Genomic DNA, 24245 nt, shown 5'->3' with positions numbered 1-24245 from the left:
TGAAAAGCTGATTTAATGTTAACAATTCTGCAACTCAAGCAGTATTTGGGCCAAAACCTGGCTCCAAAAGATAATGGCAAGCAGGAAAGAGACTGTATTTCTAAAGAACATAATGAAATAAGTCTAGGAACCACTTCAACAGTTAAAGGGATGACAGGAGAGAGATGTTCTTCTCACATGCGTGGTTTCTGTTCGCCCAGCCTCTACCATTGTATTAAAATCCACTCTCACGGAAACATCCAAACAACAAACATGGTGAACCCAGCAGAAGAAAGGACGCCTCTATCTTTGATTTACTCTGAAGTGTAGAGGTGTTCCAGCTTATATGGCCTCACACTGCAAGCAATTTGATTTGGTGCCAAAGCACAATGTGTTCAGTAAAACATGCTGTGAAAAGTTCAGCTCTGCATTAAAATACACTCATTTCAACGAGTGGCTAACAGAAGATACTTTTGAAACGCTCTGTCCTACAGTGCCCTCATCAGTAAATTCCAACGAGAGGTTGAGGTGCAAAAGTGCTCATTGGACTGGATTATGAAAGGACTACGTTGCCGATGTGCTTTGAGGAAAATCGCATTTTTGGTTATTTTGCAGAATTCTGATAGGAAGGTTTCAAGTTGCTAGCACATGGTAACAGTGATCTGTCATTAGGAACCAGAAAGGGAATTATCATACCTTCCTTTAAGTCTCAGTTTATCTGTGGCTTGAGATGGAGTAAGATTTTGAGTGACATCAGACTAGCCAATCTTCCAAACAGAATAGTTAGGAGAAACATAAACCTAGGGATTTCACGAATTTGCTACAGCTTGCTTTTTTTAAAAAAAATAAAAAAATGAAGAGTGTCTTTCTTTTTTAAAAAATCAAGTTCCACAAACCTAACGACAGAAAGAAGAACTTCCTACATTTAAAATCACTTCAGGCGTGTAGGTATGTACCAAGAGATCTGGTACCACATGGATAAATGTGATACCGTGTGGATGAGAGGATAAATGTTTGCAGGGATGCGTTTTTCCCCAGGCACAAACAACAGCCACAGGCCAGTATTACCTCCTCGTGTCCTAAAATTCAATGTGCAAAATTCCCTCTGATGGCAACAGGAGCCCAGGGATGCAAAGGGCAGCAAGCTCCTACCTGCCTCTCTGTTCTCAGGGCAGATTCACACCTTGGTGCACGTTGCCAAGGGATCCGAGCACTTCCCAGGGAATGTCCATCTGGTTTTGCTGCTCATCTGGGGCACCACGTAGTGTTATTCTTAGGATACAGAATTACAAACAGAATTTGTTACTGGCAGTAGAAACTACATTCTCTGCTTCCTCCCTTCAGGAAAATTCCAGGGGATAACAGTATGGCATTTAATTTTTGGAAACATCTGAAATGTAATTGTTATGATAAATGGTTCACATCCTGAGCTTCCAGTTGGGAGTATATACACTGCAGAAAAGAAGGATAAAGTAGTTTCAAATGCAGTCTTGATCCTCAAGGAAATTCTTCCAGTTTACCGTGTTTTTAATTCCCTCTGTCTGGTGTATGAGTCAAACTTAGAAAAAAATACATACATCAGATGAACTAAATAAACTACCTGCTTTTCCTCATCCTCTAATCCTTTCCAGAAATAGTAAAAGTAAATGCTGATTATAGCAACAAGAGGTTAGAATAACAGTAATAGAAAAGTTATAATTTAAAAATAGTAGATTTCTGTTTAAAAGCTACAAATTGTGTACTGAGTGGAAGTAAGTAAATCAAGGCCAATAGATTAATTCTTAATTTCATATTGATAATATAAGTAAATACGGTAGAAATGTATCTTAGACAGACATACATTTCTCATAAAAGGATATAAACTTTTAAATATTTATAACTCTCTCATGGATACATATGTAATGACTGCAAGAACCATCAATAAACAAACCCCTAAAATAACTGTACATGTGATAAAGCTTAAAACAATATTTCTTGTTTACTTCAAGAAATAAAAGCAGGATTTGGCTAAAATTTTTACCTCTAAATTCTTCTACTTACCTGAAAAACACCAGGAAAACACAGAATTGCTCACTGAAACTCAGGAGTTTGTCACCTTTTTTATTTTTGTTAAAGTTTGTCTTGGTTTTACTTTACCTTTACCTTTATTTTTCATGTCTGGAATTGAAAAGCTCGGTCTTTCTAATGTGGGGGAAAATGCTGAAAATGAATTTACTTAAATTACATTTCATACTGAGTCCAAGAGCAGAGAGCCCATAAGGACCTGTTGTCATTTCAACAGATGATATAACAAACAAATAACTTGAAAAGATTTTATCTGTCCCTGAACTATTTTGTGGTCATCCATAACAGTTTTTGCAAGTAGGTTTTCTTATTCATTAATTAGGATTCATTAGGATTTTAGGTGGCCAGCTTGAAATTACCAATCATCATTCCCATTTCTTTTGATGGAAACAAACAGACAGCAAAAAAATTCTTTTGCCGACGCCTGGCAGTGGTTTCAGGTTGGCCAAGAATTAGATGCGGTTCACATCTCTGAAATGCACAGGCAGCCTGGGGATGAACAATTTTTAAGGTGCCTGCTTCCCAGGGTAAAAAGGAGTTGTTGAAGACCAAAGAGAAACGTTTTGCTGTAATCAATCCGGATACCTTAGCTTTATCTCGGAAAGCTCTGTGTTCAGCAAGCCTGTTTGGCAGCTTTTCTGGGGATCATAAATCAAAAGATTCAGAAGAACTTTGAGCATTGCTGTAGTGAGGCCGCTCCCCAGGTCTGCGCCTCACTGGGATGGTCCCTGGGATTAAACTGTGGTTGAGGCATGAGCAAATGAAGATGCTTATTGGCACTATTTCAGGGCCAAGAATCCACCCAAACTTCAGAATTTGATAATTATTATTGATACATGGAAATACGCTCAGATAAACAGACTTGAACCAGCAATCTTGCTACCTCTAAAATGCAGATTATACCACTTAAGTTGTAAAATACAAAGTTTTGACAATTTCCATTACACTCAAAATTCCACATGGGCATTTATTACGTTGATTCCGCACCACAGTTAACTTCGGAGATTCCAATCTCAATACAAAATTCTTCAGCTTTTGACAGCTTTACAAAGGAAATTTGCTATTCACGCCATGAACGGGAGTATGTATTAATTTGCCTTTCAAAGTGCGTGCAGTCCACTTTTCTGCTGATAATCTGCATAAAACTGGATTAAGGAATCGGGAATCCTTGGGGTGACAACAGTCAGCGCGTACCGAAAATGCCGTCCCTCGATACATTTGGCATCTATATCTTCCTGAAGAGCTAGGAGGGCTGCTTCTCTACAGACTGCTGTTATCTGGAAGAAACAACAAAAAACCCCAGCATTGTTATTATAAAATGTATTACTTGAAGAAAGTGAGCACAGGAATATCAACATCCTCCAAATGCCAGATACTCACAACGACAGAGTTTCTCCAACTTTTTTTTTGTAATAAGTGAGGTTGTAGGTGATTGGCATGTCCAAGAAACAGGATATAGCTCGAAATCCAAACCACAGTAACATTACATTTCATATTACAGTATGTGGCAAATTAACTTGATAATCATATTACCTTGTGTTAAACTCCCCGTGACACCTGATAAATTAAAACCCCAGCAAACAGCAGTACATTTTTCTGTCCCCAAAGCACAAGAGCAGATATTCCCAGGCTCTGCGGGCACTTTTCTTTCTCAGCTTTACGCTGGGAAAGAAGTAAAAACAATTAATTCGGGAAGGAAGGCTGGAAGGAGAGGGGTGTGTGGAAGGGGAGGAGGGTTAATGTCTCATACCCTGCAATGTGTTTTTAAGCTCTCTGGACTTCAGACAGCGGAAACAGACTGATGCCAGTGTCACTCTAAAGACACATTACTGTGGTGAAAAGAGCTTGTGGAATGAAAAGAGATATTGTGATTTCCAGCGCAACAGGGAAAACAGTGATTGATATTGACTGCTCCCTTATATCTGTAAATGAAAGAGCCAGCTGAAACACATTTGTCCAGCTATTCAGCATATTTTCTCTGTTTGTTCACTTACTGAAAAGAGTTCCCCCGCTTCTGCTGTGCTAATGGTTGCCAAAGCCGTTTAGTAGCTTTTTAGAGGATTTAGCAGCATGTTTAGGAAGCTTTCACAAGAAAACATGCATGGATTTGGATGGCTTTGTCAAGTTACAACAATATTACTATTAGTTCTGTGCTGCTCTAATGAGCAGTGAAGCCAAACACTGCTGTTATGCATTTTAATGCTTTTCAGGACTTCAGAGACAGTTAAATGTGGAAGTGTAGCTGAGATTTAATGCACCGGCTTCTTGCAGAGGTAAGTAATACATCATCTAGAAAGTAATGCAGGGATCTTGGTCCTTCTGTTCAGGTTTTTCTCTAAGTAGATGGTGTGACTGTTTCCCTATCTCTAATACAAATATAAAACCACTTAAAAAAGGAAAAAAACCAAACCAGATCCAAGTCCCCCTCCATCCCTGCCTAACACCAAGATCAGAAATCTTTCAAAAGGGAGAAGACTGTTGATGGAAAAACAGATCCCAAGCATCTTGGACTTTAAACTTGTGCTGATCTTTGAAGGAGGGGTCTGTTTGCCCTTGATATATCCTGCAGTAAATGCAAGTTTTCCACAAAATGAAGAGGAAGAAACCTTGTGGGGGTTTTCACATGCATTATTAAAAACACCCACAATGAAGTACGGCAGGTTTTGACGATTCTATTCTGCTCACAGAGACCATCACTGATCCACAGCATCAAAATTATGAAGTAGGGTATCACTACAGCACAAGACATTCACTTGTTAGGAGCTGGAATGTTTTACTGAAAGAGAAGCTGAAGGAGAGACTGTCAAGTTGGCAGATCCAAAACAGAAGGAACAGCACTGCCACACTGCCAGTCTTATTTCTTCCTGTTTCATTTGTACACTGATACACTTCGGAGAGATTTTCCCACAAGCTCATACTTCTGATGATACTTTTTTTCATTTTCTCCATACTCTGCCAAGGATATGGGTAACAGTGACCATAATCAACCTCCAAATAAATTTTTTTTTGTCTGAATTTTATTCTTAAAGACTGAGCCAAATTTTTTGTTTGTTTCTCAGGAGTATTTGAGCTGCTTTTAAGGGAAGAGGAAAGAATTTTAAAACATGAATTATCATTCTCTTTTTTCCTGGCTGCATTCAGAATTTTTGTGGACTAAAGATTTTATATGTTATTGAGTAATAAACAGCAAGCATTATGGCACAGTGTTTAAAATTTGTGCCTTTGCATCTGGTCACAGAAGTCACATGGCGTTGTTTCCATTCCTTGGCTAACCCAGGATATCAGGTTTCTGAAGTAAGAGATTCGACAAGGCAAGTTTGATTATTTTTCTTCACTCAAGTATGCAAACTTAACAAAAAAAAAAAAACAAAAAAACCAGTCCTCACAAGCATTCTTACTAGCTAGTAAAGCTAAATCGCTCACGTAAAGCAAACACAAGTAGTAATAAAGCCACAGTGAAATGAGAGTGAATTAATCTGGTGAAATCTACTGTGTTATTGGCCTGGGGTCTGCTGGTTTTTCATAGATATTTCTTGTCATAGTCATGTTAGGACATTTCATACTAGACCAAGCAACTGAAGGGTTTTAAAATGTCGTCTCCGCCTATTAAAAAAAAACCAAACAGTATTAACTGGGTCAAATGAGACAAAGAGGAAAGGTAGCAGAGGGGCTAATTGACAAAAAAGAAAGGAAAACAGTGGTTTTGCAGCAAGATACAGATCCTTCCCAGGCTTAGCAGCACTCCAAAATCAGAGGCTGCATCTAGATCATCAGTTTTTAAATCTTGCAGCATGCTTATCCTCCATGAATTTGTCCAATTACTTTCTTAAATCACTTCTTGTGGCTTCCACAACGTCATCCTGTAACGAGTGCCACAGTCTAATCATACATTGTATAAAAAGCATTTTTGTTTGTCTCCAACCTGGTATTTTCAACAAGCGCCTCCTAGTTCCTGTGTTATGAGAACGATGATTCATCTGTTGTTCCCTGTTCACCTTCTCCATATCACTGACGGTTTTACAGGGTTTTACCTCATCCCCTCCCAGTCAAGTCTTTGCAAGCTGAAGAGCCCTCAGTGATTCAGTCCCTGCTCCTGCAGAACCTGTCCGTAGTTCAGACTGTCTGTCATGCCATCTTCACTCGTTCTGCTCCATCCTTTCGCTGTCAGGGGGCTGAGGCCGGGCCGGGCGGGGGGGAGCCGCTGGCAGCTCCCTTCCTGCTATTGCAGTTGCTATTATATTAGCACAGAGATTATTTTTTTCAGAAAATTATCCACACTGTCTCCAGCATCTTTTCCTGAGTGAGAAGACCTAATTTAAGTCATATACTTGTGAATTTGAAGCCTGGATGATTTTCTTTTCTCTCCATTTCATCTATCACCACGACTAGCCTCTGCCTGCCCTATAAATAAATGCTGTGAACCAATATTACCTACCTGCCAGTTTTAAGACAATGCTTAATTATTTTCAAATATAAATCCAGGGGATTGCCATTTTTACCTTTTCAGCATTAAAAAACAAACAAACAAAGAAAAAAAACCCCAACCAACCAAAAAAAGCCCCAAACACAAAAAAGTGCAGCCTCTTGGATCTCTGTGTGCTGTGAGGAATTGGGATAACGTCTTAGCCCTGCTCCAAAGGCAAAATTGCAGCTCAATGTATTGAAGGACAAAATAGATATTCTTGACTGCATCTGAACAGAGACTGGCTTTCAGCATTGGCTGTCAGAGCAGTAATGAAGACATTAAGCGATTGTCAGAAAAAACAGTGATTAAACAGCAACAGACCAGGCAGCAGGTAATTAAGCAACAACCACTGAGGTGTGGGCTGTTATTGCAGAGATGAATAGCCAGCCAGGCATGGTTGAATACTATTGAGTCTATAAGTAACAGAATATGCCTTAGTTTCGTTATTAATATCATTATAAATGAAAGTTTAACAAACACAATTCTCATTTTCAATGGAATGGGAGCAAATTACTGACCTATGCATTAGTCTGCTGTCTGCAGTCCTGTCTTAGCATGGAAATAGTTGTGAATTCATGTATTTAAAACAGATTATTATTTTTTAAAGGACTGATTCATCAGCTGAATGAGTGCTATAAGATCAGAAACTAAACAACTAATTTAGAGTTTTACTTCAAAGTAAAAAGGCAACTATATCAAGTTATCCTGGGAGGAAATAACTAAAATCTGCTATCTGAACTACACACACACACACACACACACAGATCAGTAACAAGCAAAGCCACACACAAGTTCACAGCTATAGTGCCAATAATGATGAGTCCCAAAAAGAAATGGATTTACACCTTGTTGTTCCTTCCCTCCCCACTTCACTCCCAGCAACAATAAAATGCCCAGTGCCAGTTACTGTTCCCTGAATAAACAGCATTCAGCATGGCCCATCTTTCTCCTGAAACCAATGGTTACACTGGCTGATTGAGCTTGGCTGATACTCCCCCACTCTGGCATTAACCACCAACTCTTCCCAGCGGACTGAAAGTCCTTTTCAGCTTCTTTGTATTTAAAGTGCTCTAAATAGCTTTAAAGAACCTTAAAAAAAGAAGAAAAAAAAAAAAAAAAAGAAAAAGAAATGAGCTTCTGTGTTAAAGCCTTAGGTATTTTCAAGAAAGTGGTTTTGTTAGTGCAGAGTCTGTAGGGAACACCTGTGAATGTCGGGTTTAATTGGGCTGCAGCTGGTGTCAATTGTGTGCGCAGTAACTGGCAGCCACTGCCTGGCTGGACATTGTGTTTCATTTTCCTTTTTCCTTCCTTTTTAACTTGCTCCTCCGCCCTGCCAGTTAAAGTTGTAAGGGATTGTGTGTAACAGGGATTAGGAGCCTGGAAACAGAATAGTACCCTGCGGCTTGTGAATGCTGCAAATTGTGGGGCTTCCTGGATGAAAACTACCTGCGGGACCGAGCGCTCCGTGGTGCGCGCCTGCCAGGCAGCCTCAAAGGAGGATTAGGGATAGGTTTGGGGAGTTTGCTTTCCCACTCTGTTAAGGAGAGATAAAAGGTCCGTACATGGCATTTTGAAAAGAGATGAATGACTCCCAGGTCAGGACATCGGCTTCTCTCTCAGGGAAATTCCTCCCTGTGGCTGGCACCCCCTTTACCCCTGCGTCAGAAGCTGCTCTGTGGAGAGCAACAGCCTTATCCACAGCAAACGGGGGAAGTCAGAAAGCTCCCAGGGCCTTCACCTGGCTGAGGACAGGGCTGAACATGGAAGCCTTTCCAAAGTGAGAACAGAAAACAAATCGCGAGAAGATGCGCCGTAGGCAGAGAGGCTAAAAGGCAGTACTAGGGAAAGGCTGCTGACGGTGTTCTAAAATTGACATAAATCTCTGAATTCAGTGCAACTCCAGCAGCACACAACTCTCTGCAAGGGATCTGTATGAGGCTCAATGCCACGCTGGGCAGAGATGGTAAATATTTCTAGGTAAATACCTCAGAGAGGTAAATACTTCTAGGTTTTTGCCACCCCCAGCCGATCACTCCCCCTCCAAGTGTGGGACACCATGGCCCCTCTGTCCCCCTTCTCCTTTGTGCAGGCACCACCCGCTGCAGCCTCCCACTCATCCCTTGTGCTGGCTCTGGCACTAAGCTGGCCCTTTCATTAACTGATTCAATGCACCAGAACATCAGAAAACTAACCCAGAAAAAAAAAAAAAAAAAAAAAAAAAAGAAAGAAAAAGTGCCAGCTTGCCACTGGGGTTATTGAGATGGGCTCACAGGGGGATTCGCCAAGCACCAGTCGGCATGGGAGGGGTGGAGAGCACAGCAAGCGACACCCCTTCCTCTGGGAGCAGAGCGCTGCTGGATTGCCTCGGGAAATTTTTGCTCGCTTATCCTGTTTCAGCATCCCCGCACGGCTGCTGATGCGCAAGCTGGTCTGTCTGAACGGGCTCGGGTACCGCAGCACCATGTTGGCTGGGCTGGGGAGACATGCCCTAGATAATGCTTTTGTACAACATACGGCTATTGAAGATAAAAATACTATTTCAAGATGTCACCGATACTTTTTTTTTTTTAATTTAAAATGGGCTAAACTGAATGGCTTTTAAGTGGTGAGAGGTGGACTTTTTGATGTACTTCAAAAAGGCTTAAATTCAGTACTTCTCTTGTGTTCCTACTTGCCTGTTTTATATATAAAACAGGAAAGTACAAGATAAGATGCCTTTTCTCTCTTCTTTGAGATGAGAAATTCTTACAGACCACTATAAATCTTGTCCCATTTAGCAAAAAAAGTTTCCATAACCATGAAACAATTGATTATTCTGTAATAAATTTTGATCTAACCCTTAAAAATAATTTATAAAAAGATAGACTTCCTTCTTCCTTGTTTATTAAAGAGACATTCAATAGGAGCAGACATCGGTTAGTCTACTTTAAAACAGGTCTGTAGTGCTGAGGCAGCACCTTTGCAATTCTTAAATAAAAAGGACAGGTATTATGTGTATCTCGTGTCTCTGATCCAACAGGCTGAGCAAACAATCTCTGCTATTCTTGGTTTCTTTTATGAGAAGTTGTTATAGGAAACGTAATTGAACAAAACCAGTTCCTTTAATGATGTCTGTAGGTGATTTTACTTTGGAACAGACAGGCCCAATTTTTCACTTAGTATTTAATCTACGGTTTGCTTATTTGTGTCATTTTGCAGACTGATGTGCATGTGGCCATGTGTGTGGGTGCCCACATCTTACCTGTGGTGCTGAGCAGGGACATGAAGTGGCTGTGCCACCCGAATACAGCCAGTCTGGCCAGACGATGGTTCCCACTCAGCTCTTCCCATGGTGGCCACAGCTGCCTTGGGTGACCGCAGCAGGGACCAAGTCCTTCTCCTGCCTCCTCCTCCCACTCTCGGCCAGGAGGCTTCAGATTCACCTCATCTACCTGCTTGGGTCACACGTGGCTTGTTGGCGAGGGGCTGAGCCACACGACCGGCCAGTTGCTCTTGTGGGACAACGCCATCATGGCAACAATTAATGAGGCAGCAAGGACCACAAAATGCTGCGTCTAATTGCCCTGACAGTACCAAAAAGTGAGCAGGGGTTGTGTCTGGGCAGCAGACAGCATCACATGTATCAGTAGCTCTTACTATTCTATAAAGCTTAAACACGCTCAGGGAAGAGAAGGGAAAGAGGAGGTGTGTAGCCAAAATTAAGCGTATGTCTCATAACTATGCACATGATGACAGCTGAAGAAAATAAACTGGAGCCTTCAGTGGTACATGCGAAGTGTCATCATACATACCTCTGCTCATCCCAACATGTCCTAACAGAGCGAAACTTTGACTCCATCTGCAAGCTTTCTTTTTACTTCCTTCCACTCTCTTAAAAAATATTACTAGCTGTGCTATCCTTCCGAGCAATATATAAAACAAGTAAATTCCAACATAACTTTTCTAACTGCAAGCCCAAAATGCAGCTATTTTCCAAAATGCACTCTGTCGATATGGCTCCCATCACTTTGGCAGAGACATGGCATAGCTACACCTTTCACAAAAGAATTCTGTAACAAAACAAGTTTTTACATGCTGAGACTAAATATTTTTAAACAGCACTCTCTGCCAACTCCAAGTTTCAGATATATTTGTGCAACTAAAAAAAAAAGTCACACATGTTTCTATACAAGATTAAGCTGCATTTCTGGTTAACCTCAGAATTATTTCATTTTTATATAAACATTTAATGAGAAAGTTTAACCTCCCTTCAGTGAGGAAAAGGAAGCCAAACCACTAGAAAAACAGTTTTTCTATATGTACACATACGTGTGTGTATGTGTGTGTGCATGTGCTCGTGTGTGCATGCACACTCATTTAATTAAAAGTAATTAACAGAATACTGTGTTCTCACAGTATGCTGTTACTATGGAGGACCTGTACACAGAGCCAATGCTATTTTGCTGCATGCAGCTAGCAAGACAGATTGAATTATGCAACTGAAAATTTAACGCTAGAAGCCTTGGACAACATCATTACCTATAGCTGTCATAAGTTGCTCTATAGAAAAGCAAAACAAAAGAAAAAACTACAAAACAGATTTGTCAGCTTCTACCTTATGAAACCTAGCATAGTGTAGCTATTAATTAGTTGTTGTGCTTGCTTTTCAGATTTTTAAGCAGATAGATATGAGGTTGGGCGATACTTTCAGCTTATTCTGTATTTCTTGCACCGAAAAATAATGCATGCATTTGCTTCTCAAACCAGTAATACTTTTCTCAAGTTTAACCTGTGAAAGTAGTGGATGCCATAGATTCTTATCCAAACAAAGCAAATAAGAGCAATTCTGCAAAAGGAATTGGGAGAAGTGCCCTCCCTTCCCTAAAAATATATATATATTTTTTTTAATATCGATAGAGCACAGCCAGTCTAGAACTGTCTTTCAACTCCATTCTACTCCAGCAGCACTTCTATTACATTATATCCCCATTAAAAGAGCCCTAAACTTCTGAATCCACCCAGTAAAAAGGAAAGAAAAAAAAATATTTTTTCATGTTTGGCTTTTTTTTTTTCTTTTTTTTTTTTTTTTTTTAACTGTCCCTTTCATCCTGTCTTTGGAGCCACAGCAAATATTGTCTCTGATGTGAATCTTGCATAGCAGGTTAATAGCAACCGTATTTGTAGTTACCTACCTATGAGATACTATAATACGACACAGTAAAAGCAAACAAACTCAGTTAAAAATAATGGCCAGAAAGTCTAACAAATCTTCTGGAGTCTTAGCGTTTCTATCAATTTGGCTAGAAAGCATACAAATCCTATGAAAATGAGAATAAGAGAGAGGAAAGCTTTCTGGCTTTCTGCAAACACATCCTGAGTTGAGGCAAGGAGAGCGAAAAGACATTTGCTGTGCAGGGCCTTTAGATTGCAAGCCGAATAACGTCCTTAATGGAAGCTCTCCTGATTTTTCATTTATTTGGTCTCAGTTCCTGGAAGGTGCGAGATGTCTCCTGTGGAGTATCTATTTCCTCAGCAGAATGCTAGAGGAATTTTGGACTGTTTCTAAGTTTACCTCTTGGAGCTTCCCAAGGTACCCAGCTACTCGTGTTTCCCAAGAAAATCAGGGAGGAGGGCTACTGCGTGCCTGTATTCCAGGGAGGCAGAACACGGCTGGGAGGACCGTGAAAGCAATGCTGTCGGCCAGAGCCAGATGCCTCCATGTGCGGTTATTACTCCTTAAAGAGGAAGCAAAAAGGCTGGTAAAGAACTTCAGTTTTAATGCAAGTTTTGCTTCTGCAAGAAAATGAGTAATTATAGCAAGGAAAAACACAGAATGATATAAATATACGAAGCAAGAAAAGTGGTGTACCAACAATTACCTTGAGTTAAGGATTTATGTAAGGGGTATGTTTTAATGGAATGAAAAGGCAATAAAATAGCAGTAAGACAGACAGGACAGTGTGACCTGTGCTTCCAGTCTAAACCAGTGATGCACTGGTCACCACCTCTTTTTGCTCTGGCCCCTTAATGGGCCTGTTCAAGTGCTAAGCAGCAGAAAACCAATGCAGCAGCACAGAAGAGAGTATTTTTTCCTGGTTTAGCACCCTGCACTGGCTCACCCAGGATGCAGGCAGGAAGGCAGGCAAGGGAGGAAAACTCCAAAGGCAGGAGGAGGATGAGACTGCAAAAGAAAGCGGGTTTAAACCACACTGAAGCTGAGAGACATGTTAAGCCTACATACAAATGCTTTCACTTGTGCAACTTGTTTTTCACTCATCTGCCAATTCAAAACCAATGCAAGATGCATCTAATTAAGAAAAGTACATGCCTGGTGTGTGTACGGAGAGAGGCATTTGCTGGTGCAGGTGGCCTTGCCAGTGGCCCTTTCAGGTGGGCAGCCCCCACGTTTCCCATAAGGATCTTGGTGTTCTCACTTGACACCCCTCGATCTACTGGGTTTTAAGATTTTCATGCTTGAAAAAACACCAGTATTTTGAGTTATTCAGTCATAAAACACTTAATACAATTGTACTGTCAGTAACAGCATATCCGCTAATCACTTTTAGTTTGAATAAAAACCTCGAACGATACATCTCACAAGGCATATCCTTGTGTCTGCTAAGTATGGTCTGTAGCTAGATGTGGCCCACTGCTTCTGGTCTAGAATTCCTCGGTCCAGTGAATCACTGAGTGTGTGCCATGAGGGACTCACAGCACTGCCCAAAAGTACCTACCAGCTGCCTCACGAGCGGAGCAGCTTGTCACCAGTATCATTGGCCCCCATCACTTTGGGAACAAACCAAAGAACAGAATGAGGCAGCATAAGGTAAAATGTTGAAATGTAAGAACCAGTCAGAGCTGCCACTTACCTTCAGTGAAAAGTTATGAGTGACCAGATTAACAAGACGTCTGATTTTGCATTGTTAACATTAAAACTTGTCGTTTGAGTGCCCTCCTGCAGCTGAGAAAACTGAATCCACGCCACGTTTGAAAGTCACTTCAGTATTCCAGATAACCGAATCTGCTACTCCCTTGGATAACAGATCTAATTTAGCAAATTCCTCTATTTCTCCTGTTTCATACTCTCAAACTCCTTCTCAGTTTGTACCATGTTATTGCGAAAACCTCCTCGGTCTCTTGTGCTTTCACTCCCCCCTTCCTTGTCTACACAAGACAATGCAACGCACATTTCCAGTGCTACGAAGACTTAGAAAATGGGTCATTTGCATTTCTCTTCATTTAAAAAAAAAATGCTTTATGTTCGAGCAGTTTAAGGCTAGAGATTTATGCTTAATAGTTTTCAGCCATGAGGATCTCCCAAGAACTCTGTGGCATCTGCTGGCCTCGGCCGCAGCGCTCTATGTTCAGCATTCCCGACTTGAAGCTCTTGCCGCTGGTGTTTGCATCGCAGCATAGTAGCTCTGGGCTCTCTGCAGAGAAAGCACTAATCTGTAGGTTCCCAGAAGGCTCCTCAGATCACCCAAGCCCTGAGGACAGGCACCTACCTTTCCCCAGCAGTGACAGAGGGACGTGAGAGTGACCACACCTGCTAGGTAGGTGCTTAACATTTGAAGAAGGCTGTCTGTAGACACTGCCACATACGGTATTACTGTTTTCACAGTCACTGAGATAATGTCACGTGTCTCCCACCTTTCCTGGCCCCAGGAAGATTTGCCAGGATAGCATCTAACACCAGGGCAGAGGCTGAGATCAAGGGAGGAGGGAATGACACCTGAAGGAGCTGCTATCGCTGTAGCACAGCCGAGGACGCCGCAAGAGTGAGCTGAGAAAGGTCCACTATAACAGAGCTAAGGACCACAGCTAAAAAACCCTCAAAAGCCATTAAGAAACGTTAGTGCAGCCAGAAACAGGACTGGCCTGTGCAGCTGAAGTGGTCCCAAGGTGCCATGTTTGAGGGACAGTTGCAAATTGAGGTCACGGTCAGGTTTCCTGTAGGAGCGCGCCTCTTGCTGCGGGACTGGTTTACCTACCAGAGCGTATGCTCTGCCAGAGAAAAGATTCTGCTCTCCCCGGTTTCACCACTAGAGAAAGGAACCGTATCAGCTCTCTTTGTCCAAACAGCTATGAAGGGAAAGGAGGAAAGAAAGATGAAGGAAACAACTATTATGGAGAGCAATAGGAAAGACAGACAGACAGACAGGACCCTTGGGCTGAGAGGGCTTTTGGCAGAAGGGAAGAAGGAGAAAATGAGAAAACCTCCTGGTACGGTGGGTGGTACAGATCCCAGCCAGCCCTCAAATCTGTAGCCTGAAGAGTAAGAACAGAAAGCAGTCTTAACCCATACTGCAAGCCTCCATACAAGAAGTATGCAAGCCTGGGTCTTCAAAATATCTAGCAGTTGTCTTTGGGGGAAGCTGGGATAATAGACAGGAAAAGCTCACCTGCTCCTCTGACCTGCAGTGCTGTGGGTGCTCTCCTCCTCACAGATGAACTTCCTTCTCATTAATTTCTGCAATATTTTACCATGCTGAATTATGTCACCAAACTATATAATCACGCAATGGAGCACAACTGCTCCCCTCGGTGCTGCTCCAGCATATCGACCAGGCTCAGAGGTCACCTAGCAGTCTACTTTGCATGGCACAGAAGAGTAAAGGAGGACGCTAAGGACAAGAGCGTCCAATGGCACGTGCCAAGCTGGCCGTGAGCAGAAGCAGCAGAAAATAAAGGACCTCTTATTCAATGGGCAATACCGTAGCTCATGCTGCTCTCTCTTACTAGCATGGATTTCTACAGCTGATACTGTCCCCAGTCCCTTAACTGGGAGATGAGTTCATCAGGTGTGCTCAGGAATTTCTTGTCTATGTGCAGGAGGAAAGGTGAGCTTTCCACTTTCCAGTTTGTTATATTTACTCATCTTATGTTAGATGCACAGACACTAAGACTGGGACAGTGAGTGGTTTAGCTCCTCTCCAAACACAGTGAACCATGATAAAAAAAAATGAAGATAGCACATACAAGATACCAGCACAGAAGCACTGGTTTCTCTACTGAACCAAAAACCAAACACTATTTTCCCTCTACTTTGCAATTATTCAGTACTGTAAAGATCAGGAGATGTTCTTAACATTTCCTTCTTGCTATCAAGTTTAATATTTTCCATGGTGTCTAGAAGACTTTGTGATATCAATTGTTTGTGTGGTACGAGCGAGTTTGAAATGCGTGAAATGTCATGGGGAAGCTGGATTTCATCACTTCCTTTCATTTGTGCGACACCACAAAACTGTTACTCACCTCAGCAGCTTGAATGCATGAAGATACTTGTTTTAACCAAAAGGGTACGTACAAAGTGCCTGATCTGTGTGTTCAGACTGCATCAGAAAGTGCTGTTGTAATTCAGAAAGTCTGTAACATGCATCTCCTACTCTGCAAGTGCAGTAATGACTTACAACTCAAATACCATAACTCTGAGAGACTCGGTAATAGGCATAGAGTCCCAGTGACACTCCAGCACTGCAGTCTTTTTTTTTCCTCCAACATAACCCTGTTGGGAACAGCAGCACAAGAACCCTGAAATTCTGTGTCATTAAATGCTATTTCACTAAAGGCCACAGGTAAGCCACGTTGTATCCGTAAGCACATGCATGCCACAGGCCTCCCCCCTTCTGATACTTCCCTCAGATGTGGATCATTCAAAATGCCACAGAAGAAATATTTCAGCGTTCATACTTTTTTTTTTTTTTTCCGGTGGGTAAGAGGAGGACCTTCCACCCCTTGGTAGACACAGTATTCAAACCACACTGCCAAATATGATATGATGCCCTTTCCAGAGTTAATGTTTAATTTCCTGACTCTACTGCATGAGAAATTTTCAAATTGTCTTGGCAGTCACTCCACGGCATGTGCGGACCTAATTGCAGAAGAGAATGCAGAGTCAGCCCAAATGAAAACCTCCGGACTAACTGAAGAATTTCTGCAGAATTAGTTAGTTGGTTGAATTAAGTTCCAGAGAGCACTGCAGTCCAAGAAACGATTGCAAATGTAACGCAAAGGGTGCAAACCTTTCTTGCCCCAGCCTGCTGTGCAGTAAGGGGAGGCAGGTGTCTTCAATACGTCACTCAAAAACTCAATGATTTTCCATTTTCATTTTTAAATGCCACAATTCATGACCCACAGATCTTGTGCACAGCTATAAATCTTGGCACTATCTCCATTATGAAAGAATTTCCCCTGGTATTCAATTTTCTTTACCTTAAGTCACCCTAATCATGTTGACATCTACTATCGACGATTATATTAGCCCTAAAAGATCCTTAAACAAATGAAAAGGACTGACTTCCACTCCCAAAGTTCTGCTTCCAATTTTCTAAAGGAAATTAAATAATGTATAAATCAAATGCTGGGCGCAGGCCCAGGCAGCTGAACATCGCTTTGTCCTTTCAAAGTGAAGAGGAAGTGTCTGCTACAGAAGGGACAAGCCAAGAGAAATAAAGCTTAACCTCAGCTCCATGTGAAAGTGATTTGGGATAATCGGGGGAATCTGCAAAGAGGTTAAAACAGGGACCACATACTAACAGGGGAACTTTACATGATGATCAAAAATACATCAAGAGCTGACCTTCACCTGGGGGAGCTGCACAGCCCTGGCAGGCTGTTATGCCGGAGCAGAGTATGAAGGGCAGGAGAAAGAATAGATGGGCAGGAAGTCAGACATCTATTTATAGCTGGCATTTGTCATGTCATGCTAATCTTATCAGGTTTTTTCAGTTTGCAAGGTTTATAAATAAGTACTGCCTGACAACTTTACAGCAAGCCAGCTATGCAGTAAATGTGCACACTACTTTTCAGTTCTCCTTCAGCTAAGACATACTACTTAGATTATTAAGTCAGCCACTGAGGGACTTCTTAATTTATGTAGTATTGATGGACTGCTGATCCTTCTCTTTAACACAGTGTATATCTAGAAGGGCAAAACCAGCAAACAGTGCTCGATATTTTCCTGGTATTATTTTCTAAGCAAGCAATTGCTTTAATCGCCACAAGGCATTTCTTAAAACTATTGGGAACAGATGTATTTCATAATACGATTTCTCCATTAAAAGAGGACCCTGATCAAGTTTACACGGCTCCAACAAGAGTTTACGCTGACATTTTTGCACACAGAAGAGTAGGTTTGAAATCTGAGATCAGCACTAGACTTCATAATTAGGGTCACCGTAACCCCATTCACATAACCTAAACTTTGATGGAGAGAAAAAGATGTGACATTCAGCTGTTAATGCTACACCTATGTACACTCTTGGCTATTTACAAAATCTTTCTCTCCTCACCTTTAAAATCTAGAGAATATTTTAGATGCAAAGCAAATGGCCCTTAAACTTAGATGGCGGAATACCCTAGTCTTTACACTTCCCGAGAAACCAGCACAATTATTTTCAGCACTGTCATTTAGCAGTTGTTTGGTTTGTCACAACACTAATTGAGTAGCTGGCAAAGCAATGATAGCCACCTAACTGCTACATATACATGCGAATTCAACAAACATCCTGTTGCAAACACATCAGGAAATGCTTCGCTGTTAAAAAAAAAAGAAAAAAAGAGTAAATCTCCAAACAAAAATACTAGTGATTTCTTTCCCTTTTAAAAAGCAGAGTCTGTATACACACTCTTATTTTGTAAAGTTATTTTAGATTTATAGTACATAATGAGTGCCACTTCCATTTAAATCTCCGTATACAAATTAATCTGAACATTAGGCACACTTGATTCAGAAGAACCAACAGGTTTACTGGGCTCACAGACTTGTAATTTGCCGACAAGTATCCATATATTTAATGAGAGCTATAGGAGATTAGAACAGGCTTCAGGAACACTATTTTAGTATAAAGAGACAATCCAGTCAAGTATTGTGAGCTGTGGGATTCTCCCATCCATCTCCCTGCTACCTCTCTCCTGACAGACCCCATGCTAAAGCTGTGTTTAAAAAAGCAAACCGAGCAAAGGAACCAGGGACCTGTGGGACCACAGGGCTTTATAAAAACACCGCTAGGATAAACTCCTCTATAAAGACCTCTAAGTTTCACATCACTTTGTCTCTGCAGGCTACCAAATATCAATAACAAGAAGAAAAAAACAAACTATAAAGAAGGATGGGGAAGAAGTAGGAAGTTTTCACAGAATGTGGTTGTTTGCCATCCTTGAATTTAAACAAAACCAGACACACAAGATGTTACTCACACATGAAAAGAGGAGAGCCAAAAAGGGAAGGACAGTCTTCTCTCTTTCCCGCTCTCCTTGTTTCATGAAAGCATCCCTGAAAGCACACAAGCATCTGCTTCGGGTTCCCCTGACGTCAGTAAATGCGACTGAAGCAAAGCACATGCTTAAATATGTTCCAAAACACTTATCTGCTTTTTATAATTGAAAGCTAAACGGAAACTATAAATCAATGAGCAGAACATGTTGAATCAACAAGTAAGACATTTTTCAACTTTGTGATGGTACATGGTGGTACTTAACTGTTTCTGCAAAACTTTGGACTCAATAATACCCATTATTGGAACTAGAGACAGTTTCTAACGTAGGATTCAATCAATTAATTTATGAATGCTAAAATATTTGCACTGGTAACAGAATGGAATTGTGATCAATACCAACATGTCACATCCCTTTGGTGCTTTATATCTTAAACACGGCATTAACATTATGTAGTTAAACTAGTTACAGGTAGGTCATTACGTGCAAAGCACCGATCAGTAGCCGTTGAATCCTGGGTTTCCAAACTCCTGATGTGGTATGTATTTAACAGAAAGCTCTGCCGCAAACTACCACCCTTCATTTTCACAGTCACCTGAATCTTCTGTTCCCAAGGTGTAAATTTCACATCTAAGCTTGTTAAATATCTGCCATGGAAAGCCAGGAGCTTCCACTGAGAGCTGCAACACAAGCAGAGAGCAGGCAATAAAACAGTTTGTCGCTAAGGATTTCTACCTATTTTTTAAATACCGATCTCTCCAGTAGAAGCAAAATAGGAAGAAACGCAAGGGTCTAGTACAAGGATATTCATCTCTGCTGGATAATTCTGCTAAGTCCGCTGGGCAGGAAGCTGTGACCAGCGCTCTCGGAGAGGCTGCGAGAGGGGTAAGAAACACGGGATCTTCCACTGGCGTGCGGGAGACATCACACACGGGCGACCTTGGCAGGGTTGGGCAAAAGCCACTTCTGCTCCAGACCCAAACAGGAGTCAGCCACTTGACTATCCCTTTTCTAAGGGACTGAATGGAGAATTATAGGTGTTGGCTCTACCACAGATGCCATTTTTCACCATCTAGCAAGCTCTGCGGACACCTGGAATGGCTTGCCTTCCCAGGACCAGTGCTCACTCACATCCTAAACCTCATGGACCAACCCTGGGACAGAGCCCAGTTTGTTAGAAGCCATACAGCAACGGCCACGCATGTGTGTCATCTTTATATGGGTACTCATTTAAAAATTTATCATCTGCGTACTGGAAATAACAAGACTTGAAATAATCTACAGTGACTTTGAAGTTGTTACCATCTGCCACAACCATTTATTATTTAAGCACAGGATATTGCTTCTAATGCCATAGATGAACATATATGACACTATTTCAAAATTTCAAATATTGCATATTTGAAATGGGCACAAAGTAGTGTAGTTCTCATTAGAAATACAATCTGATGTGAGTTTACGGTATTCAGCCTACAGCATCGTTTGCTGCGTGTGTTTATTTGAAAACGACCCTCCACGTGACTCTGCTTTCAAGATCTCCCAGAAACAGAGAACATGCTTCACCGGAGGCTTAGCCCAGCCTTGCCACGGCAGCCTTGCTGGGGACGCAGGGGTGGCCGGCACAAGCCTGACGTGCCCATCTCCAGCAGCTCCAGGACACCCCTTGCCCAGAGCTGGTCTCTGCGCAGGGGTAGTGGTGGGGTGGCTGGTGAGACTGGTCCTAGGGACTACCATGGGAACTACTGTAGTGGGATCTAATTCTTCGGTAACAGGCAGTTAAACTGGCAATTCCTGGCTTTCGATAGGTTTATTTATCTTCAGGACAATTTATCTGCTGCTGTAACTCCCCTGGGGATTGTGCCAGCAAAGACTTTGGCTTAATAATTTCAGATTCATTTCTGTAGTATCATCTTTACATGGCTTTGGGAAGATTATCTGTATATCCCACCACTACAGATCTTGCAGAAGCAAATACCAGTTCCAAGGGAAGATTCTGACTATGCAACTGCTCTTTCAAGATAAAAAAGAGTAGCCTAGACTATGTGAAAAAAAACCCCAGACTGAAATGTTTAACAAATATGGTAAGTTAATGCTCTCCTGTATATTGCTTTGTGAGTTATTAGCACCTAAATATTCTCCATGGTTGAAAGTGTATTAATGAGCTGGAAGATAAAGTGATCTAATCAGAAGACATCAGTGGTAATTTATCCTGCAGATGATTTACATGCAGCAGCCATGTGTGATTGTTTATGATCTCTACATCTGGTAATGAGTTTTTGACATGATGGAAAGCTGTGGTAGAAAAATGCACTCTGTTCCTCACACTGATTAATTAATGCTCTACTTAATCTGGAAAAAGGCACTTTAAAAATAAACACTAATTTTCAGCAGACCATAAAGAATAGGTAACAACTGAATCACATAGCATAGGCCTAAAAAATATTGTACCAACCTCACAAGCACTAAAAAGGTGACTTTTTTAAACTCCCAGAGTACCACACGAAGAGCGTGTGCACACATATACTGCTCCAACACCACAAACACTACATTAATGTTTCACCTTTTTCTGAAAGAGAAGCATAAACATACATTTTCTCTTTCCAGCAGTTTTCCTTTTGCACTGCTCTGAGAGCAACAGACCGTAGATACCTGCAGAGATGATCAAAGCCTCAGTTCCAGTCTGTAGGAATGACAAAAGCCAGGAAGAGATGGCAGAGCTAAAGTAGTCCTCATCATTCACACACTGGGTGCTAAACTGTGGTTTGCCTTTACAAGTTACCTAAAGCAACACTGTTGGTCATCACTCTCTATCCCATTCTGACAACTGATAAGATAAACAGTAAATCACGTTTTCCACAAGTGACATTGACATGAAAAGCAGCAAGACATTGAATCCCCACCAAAAAAAAAAAAAAATCCATGGAGATGAGGTGTTCAGGCTGTGCTTTGCCCACAGGGCTGCCTGCTGGGGGGGAGCATGGGGGGCCGGTGTCCTCAGCTTCCACTGAAGTAATTCCATTGCTTTTAGTCACTTCACTAAGACCTTGTCTACACAGGATGTTATGCTGGAACAACTACTGCATTTACATTCACACCCTATCTCATTCCAGGATAACTTCCTCACATCGAAGTGCCCTTAGAAGTACAAGAAAGAGCTTTCGTCTGTGGCTGCATTTAGCCCTAGGCTGAAGTCTCACAAGGTAAGAGAGAACAGAGATTCGGCTTTATCTTCTAAATGGTGCTAATATATATCACCACCCTTTGGACTGAAACCAACTTCTTCTCTCTCATCTCCCAATCATTTCCCACAGAAAGCACGTACTTTCTCTGGCCCATGAAAGAAGGCAAGGAGGTGAGGAAAATCAGAGGGATTGCAGGACACGGGCAGCCTGAGTGAGCTGCATCCAAGAGCAAATCTCCCAGCCAAGGATACTGGAGCTATGAAACGGCCCCTTTCAGTGACTGAGAAATTACCGCTGTGGCTAAGAGAAAATCTGTTCGGGCTACAAGTACTGAGGAACAACATTGCAGAGCCTTGGGACTGATTCCCCAGCTGGAATTAAAGGTAAGTCAGGTAAAACACATAAACACGGAGCAAACAATTGGGTAGAGATTAAAGCTTTCATGTATATTGAGGTGACAATGTCAAAATACAGTTTCTCCTGCCAAGCACAAGTCCACCCCCCCCACTCACACAGCCAGTGTACAAAGTTCGTAACTCGGGAGTTCCTGTGGGCTCTTTAGATACACTAGAAAACGCATTTTTGCAGTCCTCACAGCGGAGACGCCTAACCATATCCCACAGAGAACATCTGAAATATCCCTGGGATAACTCAGCAAAGAGGTTCAGATTTCCCAACGCGAGCGATGAGGACCAAGCAGAGGACCACACATTAGATGGGGATGCTCTGGCTGATATACCTGGTGAGGTACAAACAGGTAAGGTCAATAATGACAGGAAACAGCAAGTTGTCAAAAATGGAACCAGCGATTCCCTAAAAACACTTTGGTTTCAGGAAAACAGAGCGCAGGCTGAAGTCTGCAGAGAAGCGTCAGCCTCCACTGCAGTACAAGGCATTAGTGAGCAAAGGGCACGGGATTATTCTCTGCACTCTTCCATCAATGCTTTTCTGATAAAGATTTAATTATGTTTGGCGGCAGCTGTACCTCAGTGGGTTCCTGGGTCTATGGAATAACTTTGTTCCATGTAGAATAATTCTTTCTTTGCTTCTGAGAGAAAACAAGTTACAGCTTCAGACCACCTCGGGCTGCAGTTTTAGTGCTGCAGATTCCTCACTTGCCCGCTTCTTCTCCTTCCTCAATCCTTCTCTATCTGATTTACTGTTTACTTACAGACCAGATGGGAAACGTCAGGAAAGCACGCATCCGGGTTCACGTTCAGAATAAATACTTTTTATGACTATTCCCATGACCTGCAGCAATAGACTAGATTAGTCACCCACAACTATGTATAATCATGCAATCATTTAAATACATTTTCAAAACAGAATATGTTTTAAGATACAGATCAACTAAATATTCCTCTATAGACTTTCTACCAGCGATTTTCTCCAACTTTACCATTTCCACCTGAGACGGAAAGCGTTATCTTTCAAGCATGGAGTTTTCCCTCAAAAATACAGCGGAAAAATATAAAACACGCGTGTCCACCTGAAAGAGTAGCCTGCAGGCTGTTAGTGCTGCCCCGTCTGCTCAGTTTTCTTAATGAAAGAACGAGTAAGAAGTGCAGTAGGAAAAGAGTTGAAAATGGATGATGATACTGAAGTAATAGTGCCGTTTACCAACACATGCAAAAAAAACTCCAAACCAACCACTTTTTAAATTCTCTGTCTGTTCCAGAAAACTAAAATCCCTCTAATCTTAAGTTAATCCAAAAGTATAATTGCAAAAGCCTTTTGCTGAAAAGAGGACAGAATATTTCCCAAGCAGAATATGTAATTTAATCTAAACACAAATAAAGGTTCACATTCAACCTCACCCATTACACTTAGCAGAAAAATTGAAAGAAAATATTGACAAAGTAATTTTTAACTTAAATACTTAAAATCTTTTCAACATTCTGAATTTTTTCTAACGTAAAAAAATAAGTCAATGACACAAAACTAATTATTCAATTTAGTGTTTCTAAATCATTGTTCACCAGAAGAAAGTCTAAAGCAAAATTGATAAAAGTAAAACTAAAAACTGCATGTTTTTCTCTGTAAGCAATGAGACACCTACGTCCTGTACTCCTTTGTCTTATTCAGGTTTTTTTATTAATTATCATCAACCTCTGTGTTGAAGAAAAATCTGCCGTGTCCCTTTTGTTTTGGGAGATGATTCTGACCATCTTTGAAGCGCTGTTGCACATGTGACTGCCAGGAACGAAGAACACTTGCAGCTCTCTCCCGCCTCCCTTCCCTACACTGCCCGCCCTGCAGAAGCCGGAAAGCTGCAGGAATTTGCAGAACATCTCGTCGGCCAAACTGACTGATTGCATCATGTTACAAGGCTGAAACAGAACACTAGAAATCTTTCTTTT

The 24245-nt window shown here is 41.5% G+C and overlaps 1 protein-coding gene across 1 annotated transcript in view; it reads right to left on the bottom strand.

Moving 5' to 3' along the window:
- Positions 1–2984: 2984 nt before the first annotated feature.
- AFG2A (AFG2 AAA ATPase homolog A) overlaps positions 2985–24245 on the bottom strand; it is a 200819-nt gene continuing 179558 nt past the window's right edge. Inside the window, 1 exon segment of the mRNA XM_065634960.1 lies at positions 2985–3320. Coding sequence (XP_065491032.1) covers positions 3144–3320 — 177 coding nt within the window. The 3' untranslated portion in view covers positions 2985–3143.

The sequence above is a fragment of the Caloenas nicobarica genome, chromosome 4 (assembly GCF_036013445.1).
Source record: "Caloenas nicobarica isolate bCalNic1 chromosome 4, bCalNic1.hap1, whole genome shotgun sequence".
NCBI classification, from domain to species: domain Eukaryota; kingdom Metazoa; phylum Chordata; class Aves; order Columbiformes; family Columbidae; genus Caloenas; species Caloenas nicobarica.
The sequence above is the reverse complement of the archived record's forward strand: the minus strand, read 5'-3'. Positions and strand labels throughout refer to the sequence as shown.